This window comes from Sceloporus occidentalis, unplaced genomic scaffold, assembly GCF_023333645.1.
Source record: "Sceloporus occidentalis isolate IW3139 unplaced genomic scaffold, rSceOcc1.0.p SCAF_1, whole genome shotgun sequence".
Classification (NCBI taxonomy): domain Eukaryota; kingdom Metazoa; phylum Chordata; class Lepidosauria; order Squamata; family Phrynosomatidae; genus Sceloporus; species Sceloporus occidentalis.
Genome location: NW_028316981.1, coordinates 158,972,047 through 158,988,497, shown reverse-complemented (window position 1 = coordinate 158,988,497; position 16,451 = coordinate 158,972,047). Strand labels below are relative to the sequence as shown.

The 16,451-nt window shown below is 43.6% G+C and overlaps 1 protein-coding gene across 1 annotated transcript in view; it reads left to right on the top strand.

The window, feature by feature from the left end:
* Positions 1-280: 280 nt before the first annotated feature.
* LOC149322508 (acid-sensing ion channel 1) overlaps positions 281-16,451 on the top strand; it is a 257,089-nt gene continuing 240,918 nt past the window's right edge. Inside the window, exons 1-2 of the mRNA XM_089478948.1 lie at positions 281-464; positions 7,131-7,326. Of these exons, the coding sequence (XP_089335074.1) occupies positions 355-464; positions 7,131-7,326 (306 nt within the window). The 5' untranslated portion in view covers positions 281-354. The remainder of the gene's footprint in view (positions 465-7,130; positions 7,327-16,451) is intronic.

Sequence of the window (16,451 nt, the reverse complement as noted above, 5' to 3'; positions counted from 1 at the left end):
CCCAGGAGTCCCTGAGCGAGTGGCTCTCCCCTTTCTTCCCTGCTGGCTGCAGCCCCTGCTCCTCTGCTCTCGGCCGGGAGGAGGAGGAGGATGGACCTGAAGGCGGCGGCGGCGGCGGCGGAGGAGGAGGCGGAGGGCGGGCGGCCGGTGAGCCTGGAGGCGTTCGCCAGCAGCTCGACGCTGCACGGCCTGGCGCACATCTTCTCCTACGAGCGTCTGTCGGTCAAGCGCGTCTTCTGGAGCCTGTGCTTCCTGGGCTCGCTGGCCCTGCTGCTCTTCGTCTGCCACGAGCGCATCCAGCACTACTTCGGCTACCCGCACGTCACCAAGCTGGACGAGGTGGCCACCACCCACATGTTCTTCCCCGCCGTCACCCTCTGCAACCTCAACGAGTTCCGATTCAGCCGCCTCACCAAGAACGACCTCTACCACGCCGGGGAGCTCCTGGCCCTCCTCAACAGCAGGTACACACACCCCACAATCGCACCCCCAGACACTGCGGTGGCAACCTCTGGCCACCGGGCACCTGGCTCGCCCAGATGGACCTGGAGCCATGCTCTGGACTGGAGCCACTTGGCCACAGAGCCCTCCGGACCTGGCTCCTCACCAGCCTCAGGCCAACAGAATTCACCATTTTGTAAGCCACTCTGATAGCCTTTGTGGCGCCAGAGCAGAGTATAAATACTCTCAATAATAATAATAATAATAATAACAACAACAACACAGCAGGCACAGAGTGCCTGTCCCTTGGCCATGTTCTCTGCGTTCCTCTTTTCGTGCAGCTCTCCCAGCAAGACAGCTGTGGCCACTTCAGGCTGTAGTCCATGCTCAGTGCAGCTATCCACTTGTCGGCGCAGGAGCTGGGGAAAGGGGTCCCACCAGATCTTGCCAGACTGCACCTCCCATCATCCCAAGCATATGGAGAGCTGGAGTAGTAATGTAGTAGCACATGACATGCGGCACAAGTTGGAGGACTACAAACTGCCCATCACTGCCTGATGTCTCATATCTTCTACTTCTTTGGCACATAGCAGAGTTAGCCATAGCAAGGACATGTACATTTCTATACCACTTTTGTGGACTCAGCACTCTCTAGGACAGTGGTTCTCAACCTTACAAATGCCATGACCCTTCAATAGAGTTCCTCATGTTGTGGTGACCCCCAACTAGTGTCTCAGTTGCTAACACCATCAGAAATATATGTTTTCTAATGGTCTTAGGCAACCCCTTGCCACTCCTAATATCCTTGGGAGGATGGCAAGGATGATGAGAGGGCACCTGGCTGGAGAAGGCTGCCCTGTGCAAAGAGGGCAGCATCACACAGAGGCCTTGCTTTGGGAGACTTCCCAATGTGATTCCATTCCACCCAGGCCTCTGCAAGCAGATTGGGAGAAAAAGCCATTGCAGCCTAGGTCTGTGGGGAGCTCTGGTAAGCAGAGGATAAAGCAGAATGTGTCAGGCAGGGTCCGGGCTTTCTGGAAGGCTGGCCACAAAGAAGTGGGCAGCACGAGTGACCTGTTCTACAGGCTCTAGTAAAATGCTCAGGCAGAGCATGAACCCTTCGAACCCTTGCCTGCGCATCACATTGAGACACCTTTTTGCCCTCTGCTGGTGGGAATTGCAGCTCTTCAGCTCTTTTAGGAAAGCAATTTTCCAGAGGCTGGGAAGAGCAGGTCTTGGATGATTCCATAAGTGCATTCTCCGCTCACAGTAGGAAAACGGTCATGCCCCATAACGGCATCGCTCCTTGTGAATTTTGGGTTTTGCCACCCTTGGCTGTGAGTTTAATTGGATTCCTAAAAGCAGAGTGGAGAGAGAACCAAAGTTTTGCATGGATTTCTAAAACTGAATGGATTAGGCTAGGTTTTACTATTCAGGTTCAATACAAAGCTTTTCTTTCTTTCTTTTTCTTTTGTGGGGTGGGGGGATTACTTGGGGACATCTCTCTGGTGCAGGGGATTGCAAGCCCATTTGCTGCTGCAGTGGCATCTGATTTTGTGACCAGTGTTGCTAGCTTTTTTTATCACCCAGGTTGGGTGATCAAAACAGCCGTCACTACTACAGGACATCACTTTTTGAAAGGGGGTTCCTTTCCTTTAAGAGACTGTCCCTTCATATAAAATGTCACCACTCCATGCAAAACATCAGAGTATAACAAACTGCCACTTGTTCCACGAAATGGGAAACATCAGAAGATTCTAGATGGACTGAACAAAAAGTCTTTGTCGTTCACCGTCCATGTCCATTGGTGACCAGCCAGAACCTTCTGTGGAAATATATGAGATAGCAAGAGTCAAAGTTAACATCAGGCATTCTTTTTTGTGTGGAAGGACCATACTGCCCTGGGTCAGCCAAAGGCTCCATGTCATCAAGTTTCAGAGTAGGGGCCAAATCCAGAATGCACCACAACATTTCAATAGCAACAGCAGCAAAGGGAGGCTTTGCTGTTGCTGTTAACTGCCCTTGAGTCAGCCCCCAACTCATGGCAACCCTGTGGATGAGACATCTCCAAGACCCCTGTTTTCCACTGCTCTACTCAGGTCATGCAGATTCAGACCCATAACTTCCCTGACAGAGTCTATCCATCTGGCATGTTTTCTTCCTTTCCTAGCATTATTGTCTTTTCTAGTGAGTCACGCCTTCTCATGATGTGTCCAAAGTACAACAGCCTCAATTTGATCATCTTGGTTTCCAGGGAGAGTTTAGGCTTGATCTGTTCAAGGATTCATTGTCTTTTTGGCTGTTCATCTGCACCTCATTAGGGAGGCTACCCTAAGCATTATATTCCTGGGCATTTATAGTTTCCTTCAATCTTTGAAGACTTAGATCCAACACACACTGCAGAAATAATCCAGTTTTAGACCACTTTAACTACCCTGGCTCAGTGCTAGGGAATCCTGGGAACTGTAGTTTATTGTGGCAACAGAACTCTCTGACAGAGAAGGCTAAACGTCTCATAAAACTATAGTTCCCAGAATCCCCTAGCATTGAGCCAGGGCTGGTAAAGCTGTCCCAAACTGGATTATTTCTGCAGTCTGTTTTGGACCTTAATAGGAAGAGGAGATTCACAATTTATCTAAGCTTTGGAGATAGCCAGGGAGGCTTGGCTTTCTCATTTCTTATTCCAAAGAAGTAACAGAAGCATGCCTTTTTTTTGGTAACTGTTGTCTGGCAGCAGAGGGGGCAATTACAGGGAAGAAGCATCTAGCTGTGTGTGCGTGTGCATGCACATACAGTATAGCAATCCACAACCTATAGCACTGTTCAAATGTGGTTTTTCATGTGCATAACGTGCCATCTGGTGATGAAATTGAGTTTCTGAGACTCTTAGTAGGGAATATTGGAGGGGGGTGGATGGAACATCATATTTCTGGCTTTTGTGAATGTGAGGTCTGGCACAAAGCAGGGAAGGTGGGATTTGCAGACCCTTCATAAAATCCTGCTCCTGCTGCCCCACTCCCATGGGTTCCATTTATGTTCCCTTATCAATGCAATCCCTTCCTCCCTTTGTACAACTTGCATGCAAATGTAATCTGGTATCTGATTCAGAACGTTGCACACAATTAATCATATTTATGCAAAATAAGCAAAGAAGCACAAGCCTTGTCAAATTGCTTGATTTATTTCAAGAACAGGCTGGGTGGGGAGTATTTATTTATTTATTTGCCATTGAGACAGCTTTGTGGTTGGCCTTGGCCTTCTTTGAAAATGCTATAATTTATTTATATTGGGTCCTGCAGGTGAGGTACTGGTGCCCTGTTCTAGCTTTCCCTAATATAATGCCTCCTTGATGTTTTAGACTACAGCCCCTATCACCCCTCCTAGTATGCCTGTGCTGGAGGGAGATGATGGGAATTGCAGTAGAGCACATTAACTCAGTTACAAAACTCAGTTACAAAAACAAAACTGTCCTGGTTTTAGGCCCTGTGAGAGCCAGCATGGTGTAGTGGTTTGAGTGTTGGATTATGACTCTGGAGAACAGGGTTTAATTCCTAGCTTGGCCATGAAACCTACTGGGTGACCTTGGGCAAATCACACTCTCTCAGCCTCAGGGAAGACAATGGCAAACTTCCTCTGAACAAATCGCGCCAAGAAAACTCTGCAATAGTTTCACCTTAGTGTCACCATAAGTTGGAAATGACTTGAAGGCACACAACAGCAATACATTTTTATGCCCCAGGCAGGCCTTTTAAAAAAACACAACAGCAAGTGAATGAAATTCACTTCCAGTTTTTTTTAAAGGCCTCTCTTGGAGGCCTAGAGAGTATTTTGTATGTGTAAATTTACAGCGCTTTGTAAATAAAGGTTGATAATAATAATAATAATAATAATAATAATAATAATAATAATAATTGGAGGCAAACCATTTTTGGAGGGGGAAACAACCTTTTTTTGTAAAAACAAATACCCTCCTGGGGGGTCTCTAGAAGGAGTAAAATGGCTCTGGGGATGCATGCACTCTGTGGGCCACACTTTTCTCACAGGTGATCTAATAGAAAGCTCCCAGGGGGAAAAATGGAGGGGTGTTTCCTGAAAGTCTGCCTTTCTCCCAGCTTTGGGATTGGCAGTAATCATTATTGACTGCTTCTGCAAATAAATTCAAGACAAGTACAGTTTAAGACATTTGCTCTGACACCATTACAAGGATTAAGACTAGCCAAGACATTTGACTGTCTGAGGTAAAGGAGACAAAAGGGGTGTCAACCTCCCTCTCTCCTGTGTATGGAAACTGACTGAACTGGCATTAACTGTTACTTCAGCCCCAGCATTCGGATAGGGGCCCTTCACTGCACCTGAGAAAGCAGCCCAGTTTGAACAAAGGACAAGGACAGGTTGTATGGCAAACACAACTCTGTTGTCCAACATTTGGAATAGCAGGGAACTGAGAAGAAACAGCTGGTTAGATGCCAGTACCACCTGAAGAGATCACCTCATTCTGCCTAAGAGTAGGGACCAGTTATGCCCAAAACAAGACATCCCAGAATGTTGTGCTACAATCTGTCAGAGGACACTGCTTTGACCTTTCAACCAAAGGCTGGAGTCCATATCCAAAGCGTGATTCAAATTCTGTATTTGCTGAGGTATCTTGAGGTTGGGGAAAACTACTCAGGTAGGGAACCATCTATTATCCCCTCTGTTGTAAGCCACCCGGATTCCCAGTGATTGGGCGGCATATAAATAAATCCTATTATTATTATTATTATTACTACTACTACTACTATGAAGAAGCTGCTATTAACTGCAGCTGATCCTAATTGCATATAGTTATAAATATATATATATACCCATGCTTTAAAGGATGTGATCATGTAAGCATTTGTGAGCATATACTCAATACATTTTGACTGCCTCCTTCAGTAATATCAGCTCACAGCACGCACCTCCTTTTGAACATTCGCTGCCTTGTACATGATAGAACTCGCCCTAAAATCAAGAGAATAGCAGATTTCCTTTTTAAAGAAAAGAGCTTGGGCCGTCATGTTTGCAGATGGGGAACAAAACCATTATTAGTATTGTTATATATGATTTAACTTTGGGTTTGTTTTATATTTTGTTTTTGCTTATTCTTTTTATGTAGTTAACTGTAGAGTCTGAAAGCTTCTCTGACGAGTTGGGCTGTAATCCACAAAAACTTTAGGCCATAATAGCTTGGTTTGCTTTTAAGATGCCACAAGTCATTTTGTTTTGTTTAGAACACCTGGCTACCCTTGCATGGAATAGAGTAACTTACTATCCCAGAGAGCCTTCATATTGTGCTTTAATTATACCATGCTTTAATTGGACATATGCTGTAGCTGAGTTATCCATCTTACTTTGAAATGGGGATCTCCAGATCTCACCAGGTCAGTCACTAGATTGTTCTCCATCAGCTCCTACTCAAAAGAACCTGGCCTAAATCCAACTGCTTAGTCTCGACAAGAATAAGGCAATTGAACCAATGGGATTTACTTAAGTGCTGACTTACCATCCAGTGATTGATTAAGTGGGCTTATTCTAGTTGGGATAGCAATTAAATTTACACTATGCTGCAGAAGGACATTAGCAGGAGGGACAGATGAATGCTAGAAGAGCCAGCTCAATTTATTTTTATTTTTTAATATATTTTTTCTTCACCCTCTCCGTTCCATCTGCCGAAGTTGAGCAACTGTTATTATGATACACCTTAAAGTTGATTCCAATTTATGGCAACCCTATCATGAGGTTTTCTTTGCAAGTTTTATTCAGAGCAGGTTAGCAGTTGACTTCCTCTTAGGCTGAGAGAGAGTGATTTGCCCAAGGCTACCCAGTGAGTTTCTGTGGCTGAGCAGAGATTCAAACTCTGCCTTCCCAGAGTCCTAATGTACATCTGTCCTGTAGAAATGATACAATTTACACCACTTTAATTGCTGTAACTCTAGCCTGTGGAATTCTAGAATTTATCATTTTAGCATAGTCTAGTGGTTTGAGTGTTGGACTATGACTATGGAGAACAGGGTTCAAATCCCAGCTCGGCTATGTAAGCCCACTGGGTGACTTTGGGTAAGTCACACTCTCTGCGCCTTAGAGGATGGCAAAGGCAAACCCCTTCTGAAGAACTGGCCAAGAAAACCCATTGATAGGTTTGCCTTCAGTCGGAAATGATTTGAAGGCACACAACAACAACAGCAGCAATGAAGCTTTTTAGCCTTCTCTGCCAAAAAATACTGGTGCCTTACAAAACTGCAGATCCCAGGATTCTGTAGAATGGACCCATGGCAGCTAAAGTGGTTTCAAACTGCATTATTTTTCCAGTGTATATGCACCCCTACTCCTGCACTCAACCACTACACCACACTGCCCCTCCGAAGCTAAGGAGACAGGCAGTCTAACACTGGTGACGAGACAGTGTTTTCCACCTACATGTGAGGACAGCAGGATAGTTTAAGGGGGGTGGGGTAAAAGGGCAGATTACATTAAATACTTCTGTCCTCTGACATCTTGCCCCCACTCTGTGTCATGCACTGTGTGCCACTCAGGTGGCCTCACCTGATGCTGACAAACACTTGTGCCAATCCAGATGGAAGGCAATGGCATGTTGTCTGTCAATGGAGCCAACCCAGTCAACAGAGAGATCCTTGTGTCCTGTGACCAAGCTGTGTCTTGTCCCTCAGGTATGAGATCCCAGATACTCAAATGGCTGATGAGAGGCAGCTGGAGATCCTTCAGGAGAAAGCAAATTTCCGCAGCTTCAAGCCCAAACCCTTCAACATGCGGGAATTCTCAGACCGAGCTGGCCACGACATCCAGGAAATGCTGCTCTCCTGCTTATTCCGTGGGGAGCCATGTGGACCGGATGACTTTAAAGTGGTAAGTGGCTGTTTCTTAGAAGCAGATATGTCCATGTGCAGGGAGCATTGTGTGCCCATGGCTGTTGTGGTACTGGTGTTGCACCTGCAAGGAAAGGAGCTTCTCAGTTGTTCTCAGGACTTAGGACTGGCACTGTGGTAGAGAAATCTAGTGATTTGTAGGACATTGGATTGTTCTGACTGTGTAGATTGTCTTGTAATCTTCAGATGTCTGTCTGATGGTGGTGGCAGTGATGATGGTGAAGAGAATGTTGACAGTAACAACGTCTTTGGTGAACAGGCAACAGCAGCCTCTTTGATGCTTTGTTAATCCAGTCATTGTTTATCTAGTTATTGTGGAATAAAAATTGACATGATAACTTTGACCCTAATATTAAACTGCTGGTGTGTTCAAGCAAGATCCCCATGTGAACAGTAAACATGTCAGAGAAGAGGAAGAATAAAATAATAATGGTTGGCCATACCCCTTTCCCCCCTAAAGACCATATGTGTGATGCTAATGAGAAAAGGCCCTATACACTGCTACTCAAAGGGGTCATTGGTGGACTGATTATGGTCCCTAAGCCAGTGGTACTCAAACTGTTTACCCTTGGGTAAACCCCAAGAAACCCTTCCCCCCTTACAGATGTTGTACATCCCCATTTGACATAGTATGAATAAAAATATTTTGTCTATTATTGTGCATATTTTTATCTGCACATTCATGTATGTTCATATTTTTACATTTTATAAGGAAATAACCTTGTTCAAAAGTAGTTTTATTTGAGGAAAATCAATATTTAACTCAACACTCAAATTTTACATTAAAAAATTGGGAAGAGGAGAAGGAGGAGGGATCAGAGCCTCCAAGTCTCATGCCCCCTTTATTAACTCTCATGACCCACCCACTCCCTGGGAATCCCACCCCACAGTTTGAGCACCACTGCCCTAAGCCATTATATGCCAATCCCTGGAAAACATCTAGGGAAACAATAGGGGTGAATGGGCACAAATATGGTACTTGTCCCCAGCCCATTGAGGAATAGGATTTCTGGTCCCTCACATGGGAGGGGGGACCTTAAAAGGCACTGGGGTGGAGGTGTGTGATGAGTGACCAGTGGCCAGAAAGTTTGGCTATCTATACTGTGACCTTTTGAGGGCATGGCCAAATGGCAGAGCCTTGTGTATATATGGAGCAATGTTCATACTTACCATTGAAAAATTATATATATGAAAATATATTGATACAAAGAAAAGGATGAATGGGACAAGGTTAGCTGTCCATACCTCCCACCAAAAACCATGCATATGGAAGAGAGGGGAAGAAAGAGAATTCCAAAATCCAAAACTGTCTACATGGGTGAATGAGATTGTGAGTTCCTACATGGCAGGGGTTTGGACTGAATGGCTTTTGTGGTCTCTTCCAACTCTATGATTCTATGAAATAGTGATGCCTTTGCTTTCTGATAGTTCAGTGTACACAAACTTTGTTTCAAGTACAAATGTATTAAAATATTGTGTATAAAATTATCTTCAAGCTATGTGTATAAGGTATATACAAAACATCCCAAACATTTTGGATAATGGAGACTCAGCCTGTACATTAATACAAGCTGACCGTATGATCAAAAATAGATTTTGGTACAGGTGATGTCCATGATATACATGCTCATGCATGGCTAAAACAGTTAAGCTCTATTGAACAATGGCTGGTAAATATTTGTCTTTCCAACCTTGGAATGTGGGTCTTTTAGCAACAGTAAGAGTGCACAGGATCCAATCACTCCACAACCCTATAAAGTGGGATGAATCAGAGGCCAAACCCCATTTTGATTGATTGATTGATTGATTGATGCATGTAAATCAGAGGTGAGGAACCTGCAGACATCCAGATGCTGTTGGGCCCACGTTGCCACCACTTCCTAGTAGCCTCGCCAGTGGCAAAGGATTGTGGTAGTAATAGTTTACATTTGGAGAGTTACAGAAGAGTCCCTGTTGCATGTCACATCACCCTGAGAGGCTTGGTTGGTGAGTGCATGTGACAAGGCTTTCTCTATAGCAGTGCTTGGATCTTGGAACTTGGATCCTGAAATCTTGGAACTCTTTCTCAAGGAAAGTCAGGTTGGCTTCATTTTTCCTGAGCTTTGGGACTAATATAATGTGAGCCTATTTAAACTATTCTTACTGTTTAAAATTGTGTTAAATTGATATTATTGTTGCACTGCCCTGAGATCCTTGGGTCCCTCCTGGGAGAAAGGCAGCTTACAAATGAAAATAAATATAAATATAGGGGAAGATAAAAATATTTTTATAAATTTAATAAAGCTATTCTTTTGTCAGCCCTTTGGCACACACACACACATTCTTTTTGACCTATTTTGATGCTGTGATTTTCTTGTACACTGCTTGCGGGGCCCTGGTGGGCAGAAAAGCAGTGTATGAACAATTAAAGAAAACATTTCTTAACCTCTTGGACAGAGCTAATAAATGGCTGAAGTTCTGAACCATATATACAAACCTCAAGAAACCCCCAAGCAATTATTGCTTTTGGCAAGTGTATGGACATACTTTGAGGCCCTGGTAACTGATGTGCTAAGTCTAATATTTACATGGCTGTACTTTCTGAAATAGAGGAGGGAAGCTGCTGTAGAGATTTTTCAGCCCTTATGGGCACATGGAAAACACTGAGAGGCCCTGGCACCAAGAGTGACTGGGAGGAAATGTCTCATAGGAAAACTGATTGTGTTCCATTACTTTTTTTTTGGACATTGTAAGGTCTTTGGGGAGAGGTTAGCTGTTGCTGGTGTCTGAATTATTCTTGTTGCTGCAGCAGACCCTGCTGGAAAAGCTATGCTGGCTGGGGGATTCTGGGAGCTGTACTCCAAAAAAACCCTAATTTTTCCAAGTTCTGTGACTGTTGAGTAGGCTATGAACACTGTCTATCGGCTCTTGTTTTGAACTCTGCTGATGCACAGTACTGTTGAGTTGTGGTTTATCTTGTCAGCTTCAGTGGACAGGACTTGCTTGCAATCAGAGGTAGGAGGCACACAGAGACTAGAAGAAGAATAACCTCCAGCATGTTTCATCCCATTCCTGAGCCCTTTTAAAGAAAGACCTCAGATACCACCAAAAAAAGCGCACACAACTCTAGATGGGGCAATAATGTCTTCCTTTCACATTTGAGTGAGTGACTCTGCTCACTTGTGTTATCCAGAAAAAAGCTGTGCAACCTGGTTTGTTGGTTTGTTGCTTTGTCGTGGCCATAGTCATCCTGCAACATCAAATTTGGTTAAGGCTTCCCTCACTTCAACCCCACTCCCTCCCTTTCTTTACATGATGCTCAAATTGAATCAAGACAAGAGCAGCTCCAATAACAGCTAGGAGTATCTGGGTAGGAAGATTTGAAATAAAATAAGGGACGGCAGAGGAAAGAGTGGGATGATGTGATTCTAACAGAGGATGTGCTATCCGTGCAGTCAGAAGGGCTAGAGAGAGAAACCAAAAAACCCAGAAGTATGTATCCTCAGTCTGATCATTCAGCAGGTGAAAGAGCAAATACAGTTTCATCCACTCATTGCAAAATTTGACTTTCCAGTAAGAGGGTTTATGCTAGACCTTGGAGCTAATAATTTAAAAGCAACACAATTACGTATAATCCCACTCCCCAGTCCACCATGCACTGTTATTCAAAATGGAAGGAAAATTATTGCTTTCTTACTCTTCCAATTTGGCAGGGACAATCCCAATTAGTCTTCTGTCACCCCGACTTTTCAGATACTTTTAAAATGCTTCCTTTTTTTGTCCACCTCTCACTCTTTGTCCTCAGTTTATGTCAGTTGCTGCAAACTGGGTTCAGCGTGCAAAAGTAGTTTGCATTTAGTTACCTCAGTGAGGGTAGGAGAGGGAAGTCTTGTCCTTCCCAGTAGGACCAGGCAAAAGCAAACTGTTGCTCCTAGCTTTATTCTTCTGCATTAATAATATTTGCCATCTTGACCACACTCTGATGTTGCTTGACCACTTGTGTCCTGGTTTTCATCTGTGATATGTTGGAGAGCATGTGCTAGTGAAAGCTCTTCCTCTGATTGCGAATACCAGGCATGTTGGGAAAAGTGGTTCTTAATGGGACTGTGGCTGAGACAAAGGTTAAAGCCTGTGCCTACATTGTCACAGTTCTGATCTGGATCTGATTCCCACATTCATCAAGAAAAAACAACCACCACACATGACATCCAAAGATCATAATTCCCAAGCAGCTAGCTGGAATAAAAAATATACCTACATTTCTCAAGTCTTGGTTCTGAGGAGAGATTTGAAGAAGAGGTGATAGTACTGTACCATGATTTTTAGGAAGGATGTTCTACATACGAGGGGCACCATTACTTTGCTTTAAATGGGCACTGAAGGCCATCTTTATCCATCAAGCTTTTTAATGTTGTGTAAATGTTGCTTTATTTTAACCTTCAATTTAATTTTTATCCCACACTGAAATGGGATGGGACACGATGGTTTTTGCTTTAGCACGTCTTGTTTTTATGATTTGTTTTGATTGATTATTTTGTCCCAGGTGCCCTGTAGGCACAAGGGTACAATTTATATATTTAAGAAAGAAAGACAACTGTAGAAATGTGGGAAACACCTAGGTTTTTCCTCTGCCTCTCTTTGGTACTGCCTCTGCTTTGGATTTAAAGAAAGTACTGTATTCAGAAGGAGATAAAGGCTTTCTGTGCTGGAGAGGTAACACATGGCACAATGTCACACCAATTCTGGGCCTATCCAGAAACCTGCAAGAAAAGCCTGATGAGACATCTCATGATTCCATGGTCTTGTATTTTTAGAAATGTCTTGCTAATGCTTCCTTTTTCGAGATTTACTTACATTCAGTATTAACATTAACAGAGGATAGTGCCAGTATAGTCAATATCCAGCTGGGATGAGGAACCAGTGGCTTGATCAATATTGTTGAACTACAGTTCCCATCAACTCTGATAATTGGTTATTAAGATCTGATTTTATGGAACCAGGTAGTCCAACAGCATCTAGAGGGCACAGGCTTTCTGATTCTCACCAACAACAAACCAATAGTGCTCAGATTTTTCCACAAGGGTTAATGCAGAGCCATTGGGTCTCATGTGGAAGGAAAGGGGGCTTGTATATGAGTGATTATTACACACACTAAACTAGTATGGGATCAGGTTATTTTAGGGATTGTTGTTTCCTCCTGTATGAACTTGCCCATTTACAGGTTTCGATATTGGAGGTTCTGGTATGTATCCCACCATCTTTGAAGACACATTTGGTTGGGATGCAAAATGGGGTCTTTTCAGTTATGGAGTCCCATTTATGGAATTATTTCCTGAGGAACAGATTCAGTTTGCTTTTTAACCATTATTTGAATTGTTAAGATCCTTCTAAGTTGGTCTGAGGCATCATCTCATCTGTCAATTATGCCTTCTGTTTTATTTCTGCTTCCAGTTTTATTGGATTTAATTGATTTAATTGTATTTTAATTGTTTTGTGGTGAGTTGCTTTGAGAGCCTTTACAGTAGCATATACTGTAATACAATTCCTTATTAAAATGAATAAAATGAATCATGGAGAGTTTTCACACCAAGGAAAGGAAGCAATAGAAGCCATTGGTTATTATCTATCAGATGAGCAAGATTATCCAAAGCACCTTCCCGTGAATGTGAGCTGGAAGCCGGTTGGGGAGAAGGAAGCATAGGTGCTCATTTGGTCATCTCATCTACAGATGGGAAAGGCTGTTTTTGGATTACAACTCCCAGAATGCTTAATTCAGTATAACCAGCAATTATGGGAGTTTTAGTCCAAAAACAGAACTTTTCCAAACTCTGTGGTAAGCCCCTCAGAACAGAGAGAATTCATTGTTCAGGGTCTCAGAATTATGTTTTACTCCTTGGGGTTAAGTCATTATGTGGTGTAGCTACCAGGGAGGAGAGTGGCAGTGGGGTGGACTGGCATCATAGAGAAGTCTGTACCTTAAGAATGGTTTGCACATGGTCAGGAAGGTTAACATCTACATGTACTGAGTTTCAAAAGCATGATCCCAGTCCACTGGTGCCTGTATAAAAGCCCTCTTAGAAACGTAGCAATCATATTGATCTATCAATTGTTGAAAGAGCGAGTGTGACGGAGTGGTTTCAGTGTTAGACTATGACTCTGGACACCAGATCCAATTCCCAGCTTCGCCATGAAATCCACTGAGTGACCTTGGGCAAGTCACACACTTTCAGCCTCAGAGGAAGGCAATGGAAAACTTCCGCTGAACAAATCTTGCTAGGAAAACCCCATGACAGGATTCAATAACAATCCCTCAACTGGCCTTATTGACCGGGCAATCCCAATTAATCCTCTGTTTTTCCATGTTTTCAGCAGCTTTTAAAATATCCCTGGTTTTTCTCTTGCTCTCTCATCCCCCCCCCCCCCCGCCCCCATCATTGTCTACCTACATTTGCTGCAAACTTGGTTTGAAGTGCAAAAGGAGTTTATACTCAGTAAACTCAGCAGGAGGGAGAAGAGACTAGGGGACAGAATCATGTCCTTCCCGCTAGGCAAACTCTTCTAGCATGTGTTCTTCCTCGTTAATAGCATGCTATCTTGACTGCACTCTCATGTTGTTTTGCCACGCATGTACCAGTTTTCATTCTAAAAGTGTTGGAAGGTTTTGGCTGCATCTACACAGCAGAACTAATGCAGTTTGACACCACTTTAACTGCCATGGCTCAGTGGTATTAAATTCTGGGGTTTGTAATTTTGTGAGATCTTTAGCATTCTCGGTTATAAAGCTCTGGTGCCACAACAAATTGCAAATCCCTGAATTCCATACTATGGAGCCATAACAGTTAAAGTGTTGTCAAACTGCATTGATTGTGCAGTGTGGCAGCAGCTGTAGTAGTTTTCCAGAAGTAAAATCTATACCTCCCCCTGAAGATCAAATCCTCCCCCCAGCCACTGCTTCTCTGCGAGAGCACCATCAGGGCTGTCATGGAAAGGGGGATGCATGGCCCTGGGGATTCTTCTTTTTCAGTTCAGGGCTCACAATGCCATCTGCCAGTGCAGGTCATAGTGACTGGCATATCCTCCGTGTTCTGGCAAGTGAACAAGGTGATAACGAGGCTTTCACGTTTTACTGAATGTGAAGATTTTTTACATTTTACATTTGTGTGACAGACTACCACAGAGAACATCAGAGGAGGTGGAATGCAGTCAAGCTGAGGCTGCAGGACCATCTCAGGGCATTTTATGGATTCAGTCAGAGAAGGCAAAGGTACCACCACTATCAAAGTTCTTAGCACCTAAAATTAGGGGGTGTGCAATTGTAAAGAATTAGGGGGCCACATTAGCCTCCTAGGGGAACTTGAGGGTCTGCATTCCTGGAAAAAATGGAGATATTTATCCTTAAATGTTGCCTGGGAACGTGGAAGGAAATTTAACCATGTTTTTGGCCCTCTCTGGTTCACGTTCATATTTAGGTCTTTTAGAATGTAGCATCAGAGCCAGAGGATTCCCCATCCCACCCTAGGGAGAAAAAACAAATCAGGGACGTTTCACACTGCACAGTTATAGCACTATGTATTGACTGTAACTACCATGGTTCCCATTCTGTGGAATTCTGGGATTGAGGGTTTAGAGAGGAGGGTTTTCTAGAATCCTCATCCAGGGAGTTCTTCTGGTGCTTCTGCCCAAACTACAACACACACACACACACACACACACACACACACACACAATTCCACAGGAGGCAGCCGTAACAGGTGTAGTGGAATCATAGTGCTATAATTGTGTAATGTGAAAGCTAACATTCTATTTGCTGCCCTTTCATGACAAGATTTGCCACCTGAGGCAGCCAGTACTTTCCTCTATAAGGCTGACCTCGGAAAGGGCAGATATTTCTTTACTTTGATGGTTTGCCTAGGAGGCTAGCAGCTGAAATGTTTGGTCATGGAAGAAACACTAATACTTTTTTGCAAAACTGTCTGTGTCTTCTGTTAAGAGCTATATGTTGCATTATAATTGATTGCAGATCTTCCATTTAAAGTGTTGTGCCTTTCAGAGATTGAATCTGTGCAGTCAGAAATAAGCACCAGGAAACTGAACAGAGCTTCCTCTCAGGTAACTAGGCATAGGATTGCCGTCACACCCCATTAACTTAATTGGGAGGCTTTGTTAGTGGTTTGTTTGTTTTGAATGTCTGGGTGTTTATGCTGGAGTTTTAACCAGGGAGTTTGCCCTGTATAAACACTGTTGTTGTTGTTAAACTTTATTCATATCCCTGCCTTTTCTCCAAAACTGAGACTAACTGCTGGTACAGATTGGCAAAAAGAGCCAGCTTCAGGGTGGCATGGGGCGTGGCTTCCAAACACCGCACACCCTGACTTTTCCCCCAAGCCGGCATCTTGTCACCTGCCCAACCAAATGGCGTGCAGCATTTTGACGTTTTGGTGGCATAGCAGTTAGATGCCGCATGCCAAAGAAACACTAAAGAAATGCCGCCATGGCGGCAAAGGCGTCATGCAGTTGCAGTGGCCCCAATCTGGTGCACAAATGGGTGGCATGATGCTGCTCTTTTAGGGCCATCTGTTTTCAGTCTCAGTTAAATGACAGAAAATAAATAACACAAAACCAATGGGGTACAATTCAGAGACATAGCTGTGTTAGTCTGTAATATTAGTATGCAAAGGGATTTTATAGTACCTTTGAGACTAACTGAGTTAAGGGAGTCGTAAGATAAGCTTTCGTAGACATACCACATTACCGCACGGCCCTCTTATAGTGCTGCTATTGCACATTTACTGCTCTGGCTGCCTCCTGTTGTATTCTGGGGTTTGTAGTTCAGTGAAGCCTAAGAGCTCTCTGGCTGAGAATTCTAAATGCCCCCTCCTTAAACTGCAAATCCCAGGGCACCTTCTTTTGCACAAATAGCAGTTATCTGTCTCGGGATATGGATAAGCACAGTCCTTCTTAGCGGGATGGTTCTATCACACCTCCTTACTTGTCATGTAAGAATATTTATAATAATAGTAAGAAAAGTAATAATATTGTTTCCCACTGCAAAAAGCAGTCTCACCATGACTTTTAGCATGCACAGATATAAAGAAATCTATAATGAATATGACAAAGAAATAAAAA